This window comes from Ovis aries, chromosome 17 (genome assembly GCF_016772045.2).
Source record: "Ovis aries strain OAR_USU_Benz2616 breed Rambouillet chromosome 17, ARS-UI_Ramb_v3.0, whole genome shotgun sequence".
Classification (NCBI taxonomy): domain Eukaryota; kingdom Metazoa; phylum Chordata; class Mammalia; order Artiodactyla; family Bovidae; genus Ovis; species Ovis aries.
In genome coordinates this window covers 68,431,319-68,451,734 of record NC_056070.1, presented here as the reverse complement: position 1 = coordinate 68,451,734, position 20,416 = coordinate 68,431,319, and the positions used below count along the sequence as shown (strand labels likewise).

Sequence of the window (20,416 nt, the reverse complement as noted above, 5' to 3'; positions counted from 1 at the left end):
ATTTAACAAGAGACAGACACGCAAAGGCTGGACATTAAGCCAAATGATTTCCTGTTCAGTAGTCAACAGGACTTAAGAGATTCAGGAGGCGGGACAAACAGGGATGGTAAACTTGATGTTGGGATTTCCTTTTAAAAATCTGTATTTCTTCTCTCTGTGATAAGAATGGGTTTTCTGGGAAACATATTGGCAGAAGCAGTTTGAAGAGCAAATCCAATTTCCTGGGGGTTGTTCCCCTTTTAACAGTAAGTTCTGATCCAGGCTCCATAGGTCAAGAGAGTAGTTCAGATCTCTTTGCTCCCTTTTGAATCAGACTTGGTCTCTGCCTGCCTACTCGTTTTAGCTCTTTGCGTAACAGAGATTCCGGTCTCCACACAATGGCCCACCATTCAACCACACTCGGCTTTGTCCCTAAACATTCATTCCCCCTGGCTCCTGCTGGGTCTGTTATATTCAGATATGAACTTTCCAGGAATCTGATCATTTCACAGGCCTTTTCCTGTATGACAAGTTCAATGCTGATCATGAATAGCAGGCTTCACACAGAGGGTTAGTATTATTCATGAAAATTATGACTCCACATCCAGAAATAGGGCAAAACTGGCCTAAAATAGGCAGGCTGGATCTCAGTTGAGTCTGTCAGGCAATTACCAAGGTCTCCTGCTGCAAACAGCTTAGGAGGTTTTCTCAACTCTGTTAATCTGACAAATTAAAAGCACAATGTCCTTGCAGACTCAAGGTCTGAGGCCCAGCTCGTGGGGACCCTGGTGAACAGAAGGGTTTTCCAAAGGACCAAAGCCAGATACGGCTCCCTCTTCCCACTGCCCTAAACCAAGGGCTCCCAGTTCTCATTCCCAACTTCTGTGAGTCTTCCCACCTTGACCATTTTAAGGCCAGCTTTAGAAGCTCTGAGAGGGTTATGAAAGCGCCTTTAAGAAAAATAATATTTAGTTTTTCTTTTCTGGAACAGTGAGACACATCTGACAAATTAGAGGGGACCTAGGTGTTTCGTACTATTTTGCTGGAATTCTTTACTCTGGAACTTGGTCTCAGTGACCACGTGAGTCTGCTTCCATTGGCCCAAATTATATTTTATAAATGAGAGCTGAGGATTATCTTTCCAAATAAAAGCACTCGGACTGAAACCCCCTCTTTGCCATTCCTAAGAGAATGACATAGGCTGGTACTAAAAGACCATCATTGTGCAAAACAAATGGACCGAAGAAAATCTGCTTTCCTCTCCCCCTGCCCCTTCCTTCTTCACAAAACTAGAGCCAAAAGAGATGGTTTTCATTTTAAAAATTTGATTAAGCAGCCTGGGCAAAAGCCTATTCTTCTGCTCTTTACAGTTTTCTCAATTTGGTGGAGCTGAATCAAGGTATACCAGGCTGGAAGGACAGGGAAGTGAGGGCCTAACTGCTGGGCAGTAGTGAGACATGCGAAAGTTTAGCTCACGAAAGTGAGCACTGGTCCCCCTGAGGCAGCAGAATTCAGACTGCTGAGGTGCGCATGGGGAGAGAGGCCTGGGTCCCACTTGGACCTCCATACCCCTTCCTGATCTGAGGAGTGGGAGAGAAGGCAGGACAAAGGGTAGATTTAAATCATGAGAGAAAAAGTCTGTGTAGGATTATTATGAAAGAGCAGTCCTTTCCTTCAGCTCTAAGAACTGAGAAACTCTATTCCTCTGGCATATTTAACAAGATATTATAAACACAGATTAGTAAACGCCTTATGGCTACCATGTTTAGTTTTGATTTCCATATGTTAAATCTTCCCACAACATTTTCAACCTTATTTTCAAGTATATTTCTAAGTTCCCCTGACATATCACGTATGCCCTGAGGATCAAGATACCTTTCTGCCTTTACATACATATAATAAACACTGAATAGGGAATGAAGGAATGAACAGATTAGAAGACAGATTTTGTACTAAAAGGCTGAAGAAAGTGGGTTTTCCTGTAGTAGGGAGTGACAAATTGTGAGCTACTGTAATATAACAATAGAACATCTTTATGCTAATGTGAGGAAAGGAGCTATCACATCGGTTTTGAAGCTATCTAATTAGACATTTACTGAACACCAGCTTTCAGGGGACACAGTACATCAAATCTAAACAGTAAGTAGAGTCACAACTTAGTTTTACTGTCGATAAAAGCCTCTTCATTCATTCTTAAAAAAAAAAAAAAAATTGGCCACACCCTGTGGGATCTTAGTTTCCCAACTAGGGATTGAAGTCAGGCCCCAGCAGTGAGAGTGCTGAGTCCTAACCACTGGACTACCAGGGAATTCCCTCATTTTTGAAAATTAACTCCCCAAAGTGCAAGGTACTGTTTCTTTTTCTGGACTGCTACCAAGCTGGTGCATCTCTACCCATGAAAAAATCAGTGTGAGGAAGGCCAGTGGAAGGTGAAGTTCTGGGCTTATCCATGGAGGGAAGGGGGTCCTGAGAGAACCTGAGGGTCTCCTTCCCAAAAAGCCTCCATGAGAGAAGTGAAAATCTTCAGCCCAGGTGGCTTTTCCTCCCATTTGCTCCAGGAAGCCCACCTGCCTGCCTGCACTATCTGCCCTCCTCCTGACCCCACGCTGGGGTACTGGCCTCCACTCGAAAGCCTAGTGCTCGGGGTCAAGGGGGAGTCAGGGCCTTACTCTGGCAGGTGGGGATCTCGCAGTACTTCCAGTAGACACCGTCCTCGTGCTCTGCCACGTAGCACCAGGGGCTCACGTCACCGTCTGGGTTTCTGGGGAGGGAAAAGGACACACCCGGTAACATTCCCTTTGTTTTAAGTCAACTGGCTCATTGCTTTTCAGTTTTACCTACCCCCACCCCCGACCAAAACCAAACCAAACAGACAAAAAATCTTCAGCTCCTGTGTTGTTTCTAATAATTCATATGTATCTTAATGGCACCTCTCATAAAGAAGAAAAAAGTGGTAACTACTACAAGAACAATGCAGTCCACTGCCACAGAAACTTCAGAGCTTGAGGGGGGAGTGGGGTGAGCACAGTGAAGTGTGTCTACACAAATTCACTGCAGTGTGACCGGGACAACTGACCACTGAATAGATGATTCCAAACAGCCCTGGCACCTTAACTGTGAACATGTGGATGCCATGACTGGGCCAGCACAGGTGCACAGAGAACTGTGCATAAACAACGAATGGAGCAAACGGCCAAGATGGAGACTTGGAGGCTCAGAGTCAAAGGTTCTGCTGCTGCTGCTGCTGCGTGGCTTCAGTCGTGTTCGACTCTGTGCGACCCCATAGACGGCAGCCCAAGATACGCAAAACCCTCTTTACTGCACAATTTCTCTTTCAATGTTATATTTTAGGGAAATCTTTACTTGCAAAGATGTTCATCACAGCATTTTCACAATGCAAAAAAGTTAGAAACAACAATTAAAGGTTGGTTAAATAAATATGTCCATATAAGGGAAAGCTAGACAGCTGGTAAAAATGTGGTATAGAGACACATTTATTAACATGGAAAGATATTCACACGTCTTGTTAGGTTTTTTTTTTAAAGGCAGTTCTAAAACACAATGTATGACTGCTGCTGCTGCCGAGTCGCTTCAGTCGTGTCCGACTCTGTGCAACCCCATAGACGGGCAGCCCACGAGGCTCCCCCGTCCCTGGGATTCTCCAGGCAAGGACACTGGAGTGGGTTGCCATTTCCTTCTCCAATGCATGAAAGTGAAAAGTGAAAGTGAAGTCGCTCAGTCGTGTCCGACTCTTAGCAACCCCATGCACTGCAGCCCACCAGGCTCCTCCATCCATGGGATTTTTCCAGGCAAAAGTGCTGGAGTGGGACAATGTAAGACAACAATCCCATTTTTGAAAAGATATATTTAGGGACGGATATACACCAGATCCTTGAAAGTTTATCCCTAGATGATGGAACTATAGGTATTAATAATTCTAATGTTTTTCTTTTCTGATTCCCTTCATTTTCTTATGTCTTCTAGAGTGAACACTGTGTGATTTTTAAACAATAAAATAAAATTCACATGTTCCAGACTCCACTGACAAGTTTTCAACAGGATCAGGCCAGTCAACTCACATGTGATAGAAATGGGTCCTATTTTCATGTCAAAATACTAACTTCTCAGAAACTTCTAAAGAAAACTACACCAAAGAGTTTCAGTCAGAACATAGAGTCCTGTTACCCTGGTACCAACTTCTGACATGGCAGTAATAATTGCAAAAGACTTATTTCACATTTCTAAACGAGTAGCTTGGAATAAATGCCTTTAAGGTCTTTTCAATTCTGAGATGCCACGACAATAATGGGCAGTGCTGCTGAAACACAGCAAAAGATGGCCGGGGTTACTGGACCCAGAAAAGCCTTGCCTCTCTCCGTTGCTTTTCCAGCTCCCTTTATTGGACTCAGAAGGCTGGAAACCTGACACTCCGGTTAGGCCGGAAATGGGCATAAAGACCCTGCGGCCTAAGCTTTTGGAGCAGCCCCTATCAGGCCTGGGAGGGATCAGCCTATTGTGCAGCCCAGAAGATAAGCCACCCTGAAGCACAAAGGGTCCTTTTATTTTTTGTGCCCAAAGGCAGGTGCCAGCACCAGCCCTGCTGTCCTGGCCTCTCTGTCCTCCCACCCCCAACCCAGATACGCAGAGCCCAGAGAAGGCCATTCCCATCACTCGCCATCTCTCAGACATTGCGACTGGAATGGCATTGGAAACATCACGTAAGACAAACATGGTGTCGGCTGTCAGCTGAGAAATCAAAGTTGGAGAACTTGTACAAAGCCCTTCTTTAGACAGTATTTCATTGTCATTTTCCTCCCTCTATTCAGGGTTTGGCTTTGATGTAGGATCTGGTAAAGTTTTTTGAAAACAATTGTCTGTTATCAAAGTCAAAACCATTCTGAAAAGCATCAGAATAGGTTAAGAAAAAACAAGTAAATTCATCTTTGACTCTGCTTCAGTGCTAAAACAAAAGGTCCCGGGGCTCTCTAATGTGATAATAATCGACAATTTCAGTGTCCCTTTTTTGAAGCATAAACTGTTAGGTCAGGTCTGGTACATTTCACCAAATCAAAGGAGAGGCCTGCTGCCAGCCAAGGCTCGGGAGGAAGGTGGTGCTCCTGGCGCTTAGTGTTTCCTTAATGGATATTTACTGGTGCGTGTGGTGGCTCAGAGGGTAAAGTGTCTGTCTACAATGCAGGAGACCCGGGTTTGATCCCTGGGTCAGGAAGATCCCCTGGAGAAGGAAATGGCAATCCACTCCAGTACTATTGCCTGAAAAATCCCATGGACAGAGGAGCCTAGTAGGCTACAGTCCATGGGGTCGCAGAGAGTCGGACACAACTGACATATGGAGTCTTTGGTGTGAGAGCCTAGTGGTGGAACTGGGTGCTAATCTATAAGAAAAACAATTTTTTTTTTCATGTAAATTAAACCTCATGGGAAATTTAAAATCAGATTTAAAAACAGGAGCACATCTGAGAAGACTTGCTTGATAAAAGGCAACAGAAGAGAATAAACCAACAGCCTAATACCAAAGATAGTTTAGAACAAGAAGATAAAATGAAAAATAAACACTGGTTTCTCTTTCTAAGTACTCTTCTTAACCCAAGCCAACTATTCCCAATAGAAAAGCTAGGGGAAGGAAATAGCCAGAAGTAGAGTGGGGTTCATTTCTTTTAAATATGAAAGGAAAAAAATTAATGATCATGTACAACTTTGAAAATAAAATGTAAAAGGGTTATTTAATAAGCATGTGTAACATTAATGCTAAAATGCCAAAGACAGCAAATTGTGAAGTAGTAGATGAACAAGCTGTTACCTCTGGGAAGAAGGCCTTGCTGGAGAGGATTTGGGAGGGAAGAGGTAAAATGAGGACTTTATTTAAACTATATATATATATATATCTGTGGCGTTTGAGAAATTTTTTAATAAACTTTTAATACTTCTATTACAAACAAAAAATAAAATGTAACATATAAAAAACAGCAATCAAATAGCAAACTAAAAACAGTGCCCTAGTGGCTCTGAGGGAGTGGCCAGTTGGCGTCCATTAGAATAGAGGTGAAGTAAAGAGATGAAGACAACATGGACTACAGGCCTGGAGACTCCAGACAAGCCCAAGGGTCCTAGATGTGGGCAAAGGCACCTGGGCGGTGGGGGAGGTGGGGGGGGGGGGGGGGCAGCAGGTAAACACTGGGGCCTGTGCAGTATAGCTATATGTTGTCTCAGCTGGGTCAACAGTGCAAAGATCCCAACATTCTGCTAGAACTGGGGCCAGAGTGTGTGGCTCAGAGAGTAGCTCAGTGATTGTTTTTCCCTGCCCCAGTGGCTCAAGAGGCTGCCTTTGTACCTGTCCTAATAATAATTAAATTCAGCTCACGGCTGAACTATGAGTCACGTAACCAGGACCCTGGGTATAAATACCTAAGACGTAGCTATAACCAAAGGTGCTCTGGTCCCTACTGACCAATGTTTCTCAACCTGATTTGGATCACTGACAACTTTGAGAATCTGATCAAAGCCATAGATCATCTCCCCTGACAATCACAAGTACACACCGGAAGCACCATGGAGTTCAGCCCCTATGAGGGTCAGACAGCAGGTGAAAGAGCAGAGAAACACCTGAGGATACTGAAAGGCAAGAAACGGCACAAATCTGCTGGCTACAGCTGCTCCCAGAGCAAGGTGTTCCTGGGCTGGCAGGATGTGGGACAACACAGGGCATCTTCCTTAGCTCAGAAGCAGAGGGAGGTTCAGGCTGCAGACAGTGCTCCGCTTGCCCATGACATCCACGGGCAAGAAGCCGAGTCTTCTGGTGGCAGCGCCAACAAAGGAAACCCTCCCAAAGAGACGTGGAAGTGATCAGACAGGAAAGCAGAGCTCTGAAAACCAACATCAAAGAGCCCCGAGTTGAAAAGAGATTATGTGTTTGTGTGTGTGTTTGTGTGCACATGCGCAAGCAGTTTTGCGAGAAACGTTTCTACAATAGTAGCAAGAAAGGCTTTCTGAGTTGGCCCAAAGGAAGACAAAGCTTTGCCTAGTTGTGAGCAAGGCGGGAAGAGACTGGAGGAGGGTCTTACCTGCAGTAGTTATGCTCGCCCACGCCCCCCTCCCCGTTGGGGTACTTCAGAGTGTTGTAAGGATGCTGGAAAGTCTCGTTCCAGAACAGACATGGCTTCCCACCTTGCAGTGCCGTCCAGTTCTGCGTTCCCCTGTAATCTGCACCGTTGGCTGTGAAACATTCTAGGAAAAAGAAAAGACAGAGCAAACTAAATTTCTGGCAACGTCTACAGCTTCCTCCCTCTGAGCTTGATGTCTTGTTTTGTTTGGATGGAGCTGGAAATGGGTAGCGTCTTGCTGGATCCGAGACACAGCGGGCTGAACATTGGTAGGGCTGGGTACCCTCCAAAGGCCAGGTTCCTCTTGGCACTTGCTTGTCTGCAGACACGAGGACATTTTCCCTGAAAGTATACAGATCCCAGCAAGGATATAAACAGGGAGCTGAAATGTATAGAAGCCCATGAAGTGAACCGGGAAAACCCCCAAATCTGGGAGCCGTCCGTGAGGAACTCGGGGTGCTCAGAGGGGGTCACTGTGCCGCCAGCGTCTCTGCGTGGTAACTGGAACCAGGGCACAGCTCTAACTGAGCTCTCCTCTACGGTCTGAAAGGCTGCACTGACACTTGGATTTAATAAGACCATCGGATACAGCAACGCTTTGGAATCCCAATCACACGGGTCTGGGAATGACTCACATTCCCTGGTAATGAAGAACAGTCCTCCCCATGCTGCTTGAGACGGAGGTGCCACAAAACAGACAGTCAACAGGAGGGAGCGGGTGCTGAGCTGGCATTTTCTTTCACCTCCTTCTGAAATTCCTTCCTACAGGACACGTTCAACATGGTCTGAGGTCCCTTTAATAAGAAGACAAAACCCTTGCAGGTGCAACAGTTGTGCTTCTAAAATCTGCCTTTCAGACTTTGTGGGGGGAGGGGGATGGGGATTGGATGGGAACCTCGGCTGAGAGGATTTTCCCCCCACATATTGCATGCATTACATTCGCAGAGGTTCATGAGAAAGGCACAGTACAAAGAGCAATTTCCAAAAATTAGCTTAGTTGAAACTGACAGATAGAAGCACTTCAAACACTTCTTTAAGATGTATCCCTAGGAACCTGACAATCTGGGGGAGTTACGGTAACATTCTTGGCTCGCTTCCTTTCCCTCTGCTGGCATGTGCTGACCCACGACTTCTGGCATGAAGGACTCACACCTCCGGCTCCCAATGTGGGGCATGCTCCTCCTCCAGCCTCAGCACGTGCATAACACGGGCAGGTCTATACTCTGAAACGTATCTAAAATCTACCCGCAGACCATCTCTCTTCTGTGCCCGCTTCCTCTCCCAATCTGGGCCCTGTGTTTTGCCCAGAATGGCACAGTTTTATGGACATCCAAAATAACCAGGAACCCCAGGCTGCACAGGACACCTTGCACTTCACCTACACGTTGTGAGAAGGGTGACTCGTCATGTTCTGAGTCAACCGAACCCTCCACCAAGAGTGTGCACGAATTTAAAAAGTTCAAAGGTAACTGAAGGAGGCAGCTCAGCACAGCCAAAAATCCACTGGTCCCAGACCTGATGCCAAACAGCTGTGTGACCTTGGATAAATCACTGCCATCCACATCACTGCTGACGTTTACACAGGGTTCTACTGAGTGCCAGGCTCTGCTCTAAGTGCTTTACATCAGCTCATCACCAGCCCGCACTCCCACTGTACAGATGAGGCAACTGAGGCACGTGCTCACACCCTACGCTGCCTCTGACAGATCCCCTTGGCCTCGTCCGCGCTTTCCCACGCGCTCCCTCACCCTGTTCCTCTCACAGGTGGGTTCTGTTGCCTTCTGTCAAACGAGTTCCCTGAAACTACCCTCTCCTCTCCGTCGGGTGCCGCCACCCTTGTCCCGTTCACCATGGGAGGACAATATGGTCTGATTCGGGTCCCACAGCATCCACTTTCGTGCTCCCAACAACCCATTCTCCACACAGGGCTCAAAACTCCCAGAGAGATGTGAGCACTGGGAACAAAACCCAGAGCCTTCATCCCTGTCTGCGAAGCCCACGAGACATGGCCCCAGGCCCTCTCCCCACTGACCGAGCTCTCCTCTCATCATTTGCTGTGCTCCAGCCACATTCTTCTGCTTTTAACTCTATAAACACACCACGCTATTTCCTGCCTGCAAAGTTCTTCCCCTAATACTTCCCATCACAGACTAAACATTATCTCCTCAGAAAGCCCTTCCCCACCATCTCCACTCCTGTTTCTCTGCCCTTCATTTGTTTGCTTCGTAGCACTTACCATCACTAGGAATATATATGATCTGCTGGAGAGAGAGAGACTGTGCGTGTGGGCTCATCACACCAGAGCCCTACCCAGTCTCAGGGTTAGAGCAGGACCTGGGAACCTATATTCCTAAAAATCTGCCCTGGTGATGATTCTAAGAACATTATGCCAATCTCTGCCAGTTACTAGAATCTTATTTCTATGTGTTAATACATCTTTTTCCCCTATCGAAAGTGACTGAGGAGGGGCTTGGGAGCCACAAATGTGGGCTGACCAACGGAAAGCCTTAGCAGTAGACAGCAATCTGCAGGGCAGTGGGTCAGTGTTCCCTGATGACTTGATCTGAAGAAGAACGTGGTGGCCATCCATACAAGGGCCAGCCCTCTGGAATGGGATGAAGTGGCATCTGAGAGATGGGATGGGTACGAGCAAGCCTGTTGGCTTTAGTCTGCTCCTCCCAGACCTAGTCTTGTTCTTAATTACACTAGGGAAACTGAGGCAGTGTTACCAGATTTGACAATTATTTTTTGAGCAGACTTGCCCAGTGCATGTCAACTGTGTGTGTGTGTTGGGGGCGGGGGATTAATTATGTGTGCATCTTGATTTCATCAGAGTACCAGGGTGGGCACTAGGCAATGGGGACCCTGGCAACCTTGTTTCTTACCGCTGGGAAACTGACCCAAGCCTTGGCTAGACAAGCAAGGAGAGGCTTAAACCAATAAAAAATAAACTATCACATGGCTGGCTGTAATATTTATGCATTCGGTGAAAGAGAATGAGCAAAAGCAATAAATCTAATGTCCAGGATATTATTCATTAATTCATTCAACAAATATTTATTCAACACTTACTATGTGTCTGGCACTATTCACAGCTCTGGGACCGTGTGGTGAACACTCTGCATTCACATGCTAACAGGGCTTCACGCTCATAATACACCAATCAAAGTCAACGCTAGCCAGTGCAGTGTGCAACAAGAGAAAATGGAGTAAGGAGATGAAGGTGGAACGGTGGGAGTTCTCTTTTAGAAAGGGCCTGGAAAGGAGATGTTTGTACAAAGATGTGGACAAGAAGAGGAAGCAAACAGTAAATGACACAAGAAGGACTTTCTGGGTAGAGGGCATGGCAGGCACAAACCCGGAAAACTGCATAGACTCTTCAAGAAAGTGCGAGGCCGCTCCTCTGACCCAGCCAGAGTAGGGCGAGTATGCTGGGAAGGGTGGGTGGGACACGAAGAGGAGGGGCCAGGCAAGACCAGGATGTGTCAGGTCTTGAAGGCCATATAAGTTAGATTTTGGCTTTTGTTCTAAGAATGAGAGGAAGTCATTGGAGGGCTTTGAGCAGAGAAGTGATGTGATCAGATTTATCCTTTAGCGGAACTGTAGCCGCCGGGAGGAGGAGGCGCTGTGAAGAGCGTGCCAAGCACGTGGCAAGGGGACCCTAGGTGGCTGGTGCAGATAATGGGCTGGAAAGAAGGGTGGCCTGGGCCAGGCTGGCAGCTGAAGGGTAGGAAGAAGTGGCTGGACTCTGGATGTATTTTGAAGGTAGAACCAAAGTATTTGCTGGGGAGCAGGGGTTTGATGAATACAGGGTCCCAAAGAAAGAGCATTTGGTGACAACACCGAGGAGGTAGGCCTGGGCAGCTGGGTGAATGGTGCTGCCATGTACTGCGATGGAGCGGACCCAAGAGGCACAGTATCTTGTGGGTAGAATCAAGGCTTTGGTTTTGGACCGAAAAACTGGATGGAGAGAAGAGAGTAAGTAGATGGGCTAGATGAGCCCAGGGTTGAGGAAAGAAGCCAAGGACAGATCCAGAAGTGTGGCGGTAACGGCGCCTGTGTGGAGAGAGAGGACATCTGGGCCATGCCCTGGGGCCCTGCTGCATTTCAGGCCTGGAAGAAGGGCCAGCCGTGATGGCTGACAGAGCGCAGTCTGGGAGGTGGGATATTGGATGGAGAAGGAGTTTTGAGAAGGAAGGGATCATAAGCTGTGAAAAGCACTGCTTTATGTCCTGCCTGTCTTCTCTAGCTGGAGCCCACTCTATTCATCTCTGTTGGACCTTTCCTCTCTATCAGAGAACCCCAAGTCTTTTGTTTTGGGGGACTGAGGAAAACAGCCCTTAAATCAGACACAAGCCTGAAGCACTTGGGATTAATTCTGCCTTTTTAAGTTGGCGATGCCTTATCTTTTTCTCCATCACCAAAATCCTTCAAAGTATGGCTTGTGGCATTTATTTTTTAAAAACTGGAGATGCACTTGTGGTCAGAGGAGGATGCTGACAGGCGCGGGCCCGTCCTGCTCTGGCTCTGACCTGGTGGCTGTACCGCCTTCACAGCACATCCCTTCTGCAACTCAAGTTTCTTTATCTCTGAAACGAGGGCAGTCAGCGAGATCAGGAGTCCTAATCCTTTTACATACACAGAGACCTCTTGGAGAACAGGCTGAAAGACAGGGATCTGATTCCCCAGACAACGATCACATACACAACAGTTTACAGTTTCAGAAGTGCTCATGGAGCCCCTGAAGCCCTTCTATGCAGCCCTGACCATCTGAACAAGTGACACCTACAGAATAGACGCGCATGCACATGTAAACTTCCAGGACTGAATGTTTAGTCTCCAGGGTTATGAAACAGTTTAAGTCAAATACTTTTCTCACTTACTTTCTAGCAAGAAAAACTTCTAGCACGGAAAGAGCATGGTACCGGCTGGAGTTAGAGCTCAGCTCTGTGGTTTACAAGCTGCAGGCATGCAGCTGAACTCTGAGCCTCAGTTTCTTCACTGGTACAAAGAGGGATTCGATTATTAATAGCTTGGGACAACTGGAAAAATCAGAGGAGCTGCAAGTAAAGTGCCTAGCACACAATAGGTGCCCCATAAATCATTATTATGTAAATAAAGTGTATTACTATGTAACTAAACAGTGTAAAAAATTAAACGTTATTATAACTTTGAAAGTACTGTAACAATCACGATCATGTAGTTTACCCCATAAAAATACATAGCTATAAAAGGCAATATGCCACAGATGGACAGGCACACCATTCTGCTATTCACAATTCTGTTGACAGTTGCCAGGCTACCATGCAGAGAAAAAAATATGTAACGTTGGAAAAGGAGGGGATATATGTACACGTATAGCTGATTCACTTTGCTGTAGAGCAGAAACTTTTCAACACTGTAAAGCAACTATACTCCAATAAAAATTAATTAAAAATAGATAAATAAAAGGAAAAAAATATATATGATTTGAACCCTATTTTGAATCCCAGCATTCAGTGGATAAAAGGTAAGGCGAAAAACGTATATGCTTTTCTTAAAATTCCAACTGTGTGATGAAACATGTCTGTCTATATATGCTACTGAAATCACATAATTCAATATTTGTACTTATAAGTGAGGAAAATGTCAAGTTAAGAGTCTCAGGCAATTTAACCCTTGATGGGTTGTATATACACTGAATTTTTAAAGTTCATGTTTAAAACTGTAATGAGGTATTCTGTTAAAATAATTAAAACTTGACATATATGAGATAGTGGTGGGAAAGCAAAAGACATTCTACTCCTCAACAATATTTAATAAAGTTGAAGAGTAAGCTCTCAATGAAGCTCCAAGTCATTCCTAACGACACTATTTCCCTGAACCATTCCTAACCACACTATTGAGAAACAGAAATTTTTTCTCATCCTGAGTCTTGAATTTTCCTAGTTTTCTGGTAGCTAATTACTAGTTAGATCTCTGTTTATGTGGTGTTTGTGAGAGTCACTGTTTTTAATCCATCAAAGTCGAGTTTCTGTTCCACATAGAACCATTCAGCATCTCTATCAATCCTATGTTGGAAGAATCTGGCTGGTTTTAGCCTAGTTTGAAATCAACGAATCAACAAGCATTAAATTGAATTATGGCATCTTAAAATAAGGCAGAAAATATTTTTCAGCAGGAATATCTTCTGTTCTTTTAAAAGATATCTATCAAGTTTGGCAGATAGGTAGATTATAGAAATACAAGGCTGAAGTGGAAAAAGCTCCTTTTAATACTTAGATGGTGACATAAGAGTGTCGTCAGATGTTTGCACAACACACCTGGTGCGTTTCCAATACAGACTGGTATCTGGCGGGAACTTGCGTGTAGGTCCTCAATGCCTGCAGTCCCTGACAAAATCATCTTTTGCCCTCAGACACTCAAAGGCACTTCAGGAATGCTTATTTCAATTACATGGAACCTGGCGGTCAAGAAGTGTGTGGCCCTGGGAAGGCAGGGGTTCTCAGCTTTTCTCACCCTGATGGGGCTTTAACACCGATGGCTCCCCAAGGGCAGGGATTCCCATGATTACAAGGAGGCAAGTGATCGTGATCTCGAGCTAGATCCCCAGAGAGAGGCTAGTCTGTGGGGAAGGAGGAGGCCTTCTATACACATGATGCATAAAGAATCACTTGCAGAAAGAGGAAGTGATGCTAGGTAAGCAGCTGACTCTGTGAGGTTTAAAGAAATCACCTGGATTTGGGTCTCCACTTCCTCACTTGTGAAATGAGGGGACTGGAGCCAACGTCCCCTCACTCTAAACCCTAATCTCAGGATTCTAACAAAATAGGACAGAGATGCAAAAGTCTGAGGTAATGTGACAGGAAAGGCTTAATGACTAAAAATCTCTTCTAAGCTTACAATGCTCTGTTTCTCTAACGGAAGCAACGATTCTTCAGGAAAAAACAAAAAAAACAAAACTCGCCTCCCATGTGGGCCCTGCCTCTGGAGAGGCTCTTAAGCACTCTTTTTTGCTTAGAAGAAGCTACATCTTCAACATATATATATGTCAAAGAAAAAAGAAAAAAAGGGGAAACTTCTAGGCGAATAGAGACTTAGGTTAAGAGAGTCAGATCACCTAAATGCATCTTGTCCAGATCCTTGTTTGAACTATAAAAAACACCCATGAGAGAATCAGGAATATTTAAACACTGATTAATGGACTGGATATTTGATGATACTAAGAAATTATTGTTAAATTTTTTAGCTGTGACAATGGTAGTGGTATTATGTTTTTGAAAAGGGTTCTTATCCTTTACAGATGCATACTGAAATATTTACAGATGAAATGATATGATATCTGAGATTTGTTACAAAATAATCCAGTTGTAGGAATCAAAGGGATACAAATGAAATAATACTGGCCTTGGTGGATAATCATGGAAGCTGGGAGATAGATACATAATGACTTCCTTACACTCTTCTATTTTTGTATATGTTCTAAATTTCCCATATTAAATTTTTTTGAAAGGACACCTTGAAAATACTAACATGTTGTTTTACAATTAATCTACCTTAGTTTCTTTTTCAAGAACTATGATCAAACTCAATCAACCATAAATTCACTCATCTAAAATCAAGACAGACATTCATGTACCATGTTCTTGGACTATGTATTCACAGTTCAAATGACCACAGGAAAAAGGAGTTCTGTACTTTGCCCAAAGTAGAACTGCCACACAATAATCACTGTAATTATTTAACTTATCAGTAGCGTTTCTATTAAAATATCTTTCAGATGTTCCTTTTCATTCATAGGAACAGTGTGCTTAAAAACAGCATCCTGTACCTCTCAAAGTTATTTTAACTAAAGAATGTATACTTTTAGAAGAGGACCTGAGGTCTTCTATTTGAATCTCCAGCTTATTCATAACAGATGAATAAGTTGCTCAGTTGCTCAGTCTTTGCAACCCTGTGGACTCTAGTCCACTAGGCTTCTCTGTCCATGAAAATTTCCAGGCAAGAATATTGGAGCAGGTTGCCATTTCCCACTCCAGGGGATCTTCCCAACTCATTAACAGATAAAATACTTGATTAAAAGACTGTTCTAAGAAACACTGAACCTATACTAAGCAATGGACCACAGATTTAAATTCAAAAGACCCATGAAAAAACTTTTATACTTGTTATATAATAATCTGAAAAAACAGGTAACTATCAAAGCAGAGCAGGCCCTGAATGCGGGGCTGCTCGGGCTCCAGCCCCCAGTCTGGGTCTCATCTGGAACATGCTCTCCTCTTACCCAGGGAGGACCCACTGGACAGCATGCGCGTCTGTCATGGTGAAGCATGTGTTTCTGCCGGGAAGAGTCACCATGAACATGCGGCAGCGCTTGAGGAACTGACAGTCATTCTGTAGGATATTATAAACAAGTACGCTCACCAAATTGAAGACCAGGGGATGGCTTTTCAGAAAGAATGAGGGACTTCCCTGGTGGTCCACTGGTTAAGAATCTGCCTTGCAATACATGGAACCGGGATTTGGTCTCTGGTCAGGGAAGTAAGATCCCATATGTCTCTGGGCAATGTAACTTGCGTGCCACAACTAAGACCTGACGCAGCCAAAATAAATAAATAAATAAAGAATGATCATTCACCCACCAACATATACACAAAGATTAGGCCAAGCTTCAGTGAAAGCATGAACTCTCTCAGAAGTCACTAGCTCAGCAGAACTCTAAGGAAAACTTTTCATTAATTAACTGTGGACTTTTCTGCCAGTACCAGCAGGACATATTCTATCACATGGTGATGGCACCCTCTCAGTAATGCTTGAGCATCAGTGGGTCTACTTAAATATTTACTTTTGAATATCCTCTTCAATCTTGAAATAAAATTTCATACTAGAGTTTTCACGTAAGGAACTGGGAAGCATAATACGATTTTTCAAGTTCAAAGTCCACTTCTCTGATGGACAATAACTTAGTGCATCATAAGTCAACTCTAAAGGATCAGAACATAAGACAAATGCTGGAGAACTATTTGAAAGCTCAGGGTCCAGAGACAGCACTACACTCCTATGGAAACCATAGGCTCTAAAACAAGTCCCACAGCGCCTGTTGTCCCAACTCTTCTAAGACTTGATCATCTTGAACTGTAATTGCTCCAGAAGCACCCGGCCTTGCTTCTGCTAGCCCGCAAGCCTCCTGAGTGGCTCACTCATCTCTGTACTCTCAGCAACTACAGACCACACAGAACGTGCCTGGCAGACATCTGCTGAGTGAGGGGAGCAGGTGTATGGAGGGCTGGGGGGAACCCAAGATGGACATGTTGAGAGAGCCCAGGCTTCCTTACCAGTTTGGGCCTCCACCCTGGCTGTCGGTACCATACTGCGAAATGACCCGGGAGAAGTTCCAGGAAAGTTTATGTAAATCAAAGTATTTGAAAATCAAATGCTTGCTATTTAAACCAAGGGAATCTGCTATTTAAATGGAATCCATGGTAGAATTGTTTGTAACAGGGCATGAGCAGCCCTCTTTGCAACGAATACATCTGTTTCTATTCTGAGTTTGCTTGCAACAGGAGACACCTGGGAATCTACACCGAGGCTAACCATCACATGAGCAACACTTTCACACCTTCTGAAGTTCTTGATCAGACTAAAAAGGAGAACTGATACAATCCAGCTTCTGGACAAGTTTCATGAGTATTGCCTGTGCCCGATTTTTAATTTCAGACAGTGAGAAAGTTCCCCAATAATGGAATCCTGGAGGGCAGCCAATGCTCCATGGAAGCCAGGCTCTGGGCTATTCAGCTTCCCTTGGTTGATATGGGGTGGGCAAATAAATACAACAGCCCTTGAATGAGGAGCTAGCTGACTACCAGGTAGACAGTGTATTTTAGGGGAGTGCATGATCAGTCGTGTCCGACTCTTTGCGACCCCATGGACTGTAGCCGGCCAGGCTCAGTATTCCAGGCAAGAACACTGGAGTGGGTTGCCATTTCCTACTCCAGGGGATCTTTCTGACCCAGGATCGAACCCGCATCTCTTGAGTTTCCTGCACTGGCAGGCAGATTCTTTTACCGCTGAGCCTCCTGGGAAGCCCCAGTGTATTTTTAGAGCACATCTTTAAATTAAACCCAAAGCAACAAAGTTATCCTTTATGATTTGGCACAGCGACAAGTCCTAGTCAGAGATGCGGGGCATACAGTAGACATTTGATAACATTTGTTAGTCAGTTCCAAGATAAAGATATGACTCAAGAGACAAGTTTCAGAAATCCTGGCCATGGAGACAGCTTGAGGCAGAAGGAAAGTCTCAGTTCAGCGCTGACTACAAACAAGAACAGGCATCGTTGTCACCTCTAGTCGCTCAGAACAACGAGGACAGATGGTGGCCAACAGACTGATTTGTTGGTCAAAGGTTTAAAGTTTCAGGCAATGTTTCATGGATCAAGAATTTGGTCGCCAGATTTAGCAAATGGAAGTACAGAATGCCCAGTTAAACTGGAATTTCAGATAAACAACTAATGATTTTTTAAGATAAGTATTCCCAAATATTGCATGAGACAAACACATAAAAAATTACTGTTTATCTGAAATTCAAATTTAATTGAGTGTCCTGTATTTAATCTGGCACTCTTACTCTAGAGAAACTGGAAACATACGGTGACCCACAGACCTCCTTACTCCACTGAGATTTCTGAAGCCCTGTTCACAGAAATGCTTAAGGAGTTTAGATATGGATGAAGAATCTATTTTCTTAAGAGTGAAAAAAGATATTGATCAGAGTCGCCTACTCTGAGGCCACAGAGAAGGGCAAAAGAATTACATGATTAGGACAGAGTTTCTCAATCTCAGCACGAATGACATTTCAGGTTGGATAATCCTGTAGAGGGGCGCTGTCCTGTGCATTCCAGGATTGTCAGCAGCATCCCTGGCCTTTACCTGCTAGATGCCAGTAGCGCACCCCTCCCCACCGCAAAAGTGTCTCCAGATATTGTCAAATGTCCCTTGGGGGCACAAATCTCCAGTTGAAACCACTGAATTAGAAGAAATGGTCAGATAAACAGAGAGTGTCATACCCATTAACCAGTGGTCACAGAACAAAAGATTCTTCTCAAGGGAGAAATTTTCAGCTCAGCCCGGGGCCCTCTCAGGCCCGTAAGAAGGATGAGAGGACTAGTTATTTCAGCTAAGACAATCAGAAACCCTTCATTGGCCAGAAGCTTGGTGAGCCAAGCCGATGAAGTTGTGCATGGCAGTGCACACATCACAAAGCAGGGAGATGCACCCAGCCTTTGAAGACACTCCTTTTAAGTTAACCTCCCTTCCAACTAAACTTTTTCCAAATCTCTTCCTGCCATTTGGAAGTTGAGTGATTCTCAGCTGAAAAGGCCTGTATATACGAGGTGCAGATGGCAGCAGTTATGGCCCTCACCAGATGCTGCAGTCTCTAATTTGATTGAAAGGATATAATTAGACAACAGAAACACTTTAATGAAAGAGCAAAACATGGAGGGAGGGAAGGATTGAAGGCCCTTAACTGATGCCAAAACACCCACCAGTAATAGAGGCTTTGAGTCTGGGGAAAAGGAAGGGGAAAGCCCCTTAAAAGGACAGTCCCCATCCTGTTTATTTCCCCATAGACATACGAATAGGGATTTTATTACTGTAGATTTCCACTGTATTTTATGTGGGAACAATCTGATTAAAACCAGAAGTCGTCTTCGGAAGAACATCAAAGAAAAACAAATATGGCTTCTGTGGTCATTATTAAAAATATTTTTACCAGTCCAATAATTTTCTTTGAAGATGAATTTTTATAGATTGAACAGCAGCAAGTAATTTACATACTATGATGACACTGGTTAACAATCCCTACTGTTCTAGAATAGAACTACTTGGCTGCCATATTTTCATCCAACGTCAGGACACCAAAGAACATGGATAGCCACTTAACATTTGTTTGGAAGATATCAAGAAACTGGGGAGAGTTAGTCCTGTAAGTCAACGCCACAATTGTTCTGAATCATCTTTAAAAGTTGCCTCTGCTGTTTTTATTATTTCCTAGCTTTCAAACTTTGAGTGAGTACACTGCTCTGGTTCTAACCAAGAATCTAACCAAACTGAAAGGAGTCCAGCCCTCAAAGTCTGAAGTTGCTAATGCGGTGTGACACTCTGGTTTGGAAGCTTCTTCAGCCCACTAGAAGTGGGACCCCGCCCTCGTGGAAAATTGAACAATAAAAGTTTAATGCTCTGGCTACTTGCCAGGGATTAAATCAGTGGTGAGAGAAACTAGAAGCTGGGCCCAGCAAAGGGGCAGCTCCGAGAGGGTACTGTTATAAGTAGGAGGGAGACGCAGCCTTGTGTAGGAGGTGGCCTGAAATCTTTTGTCTATAAAGTTCTTCCTAGTCCCCAACCTCATTCCTCTTCAAACTGGTGCAAGTCCAGGCGAGGGAGGTGTTTACCTAGAAAGTGGTTTAAAGGCAGGTGGGGAGTGGGAAGATTTCCATAGAGAAGGAAAAGGCAGGTTTCTGTGGAGTGGCCATTTCTGAAGAGGGACAACCTTCTGACATTTCTACAAGGGCTTCTTTGCTTTCTCTGTTCAATCTCAATCCAGGATAAGGTCCCAGAGGTGAGGTCTGGGGAAGAAGCACTGCTATCTTGAGAGGAAGACACTGAAGACAACAGAGAAAGGGGTAAAAATACAGAGTGACCGTGGGCTCCTCTCCTAGACTCACGCTTCTGGGTTCCAGCTGGATTCTCAAGATCAAAATAACATGGGAGAATGTCAGTCAGAGTTCTCACCCATTCACCAGGAGTCAGCCAGCAGCTAACCTGCCAGGTGACGACAGGCGGCTTGAGGAGACCTCACCTCAAACCCTGCACAGGTAGCTTGCTAAGAAACACATTCACTTCCTCCTCTGTTGTCCTTATTCAGGAGGCAAAAACCCAGACAAAAGCTGCAGATCCAAACTTCCGGCCTCTCACAAGTGTTTTGCATTAACTGTTCCACAGTACAAATACAATCAACTTGGTATGTTTGTTTCATTTTGTTTTTTTCAAAAATGTTTTAAAATAATCAGTCATGCTAAACACATTGTTGTTTTTCTAAAGGCCACTTTATAAAAATGACGATAGAACCATGGAAATAAAACTCAACTGTTTAGGAAAATGCTAGAAGTTTGTTTTCTCTTTTTTTTCCCTGGCTTTTTTTTTTTATATCTCAGGGCTGGTGCCACCTGCTGCCTGGGCTTTCCTCTGAGAAACAGATCTCTCAACAGTTTGATCCAAGCAACATCTGCATAGCTGAACAAACCCTGGACTGGTTCTGAGGCAGGCTCTATTTTCTTTATG

General features: G+C 44.5%; 1 protein-coding gene across 3 annotated transcripts in view; it reads right to left on the bottom strand.

Annotated features, from left to right (window-relative positions):
* Positions 1-20,416, bottom strand: part of KREMEN1 (kringle containing transmembrane protein 1) — a 53,710-nt gene that overhangs the window by 28,769 nt on the left and 4,525 nt on the right. For 2 of the 3 annotated variants that reach the window (XM_027956688.3, XM_027956689.3), the window contains exons 2-3: positions 7,059-7,221; positions 2,649-2,740 (exon numbers count right to left, since the gene is read on the bottom strand). In XM_027956688.3, coding sequence (XP_027812489.1) covers positions 2,649-2,740; positions 7,059-7,221 — 255 coding nt within the window. Of the gene's footprint in view, positions 1-2,648; positions 2,741-7,058; positions 7,222-7,732; positions 10,724-20,416 lie in introns of those variants that run through there. The other variant, XM_042234782.2, reaches the window with a different exon arrangement.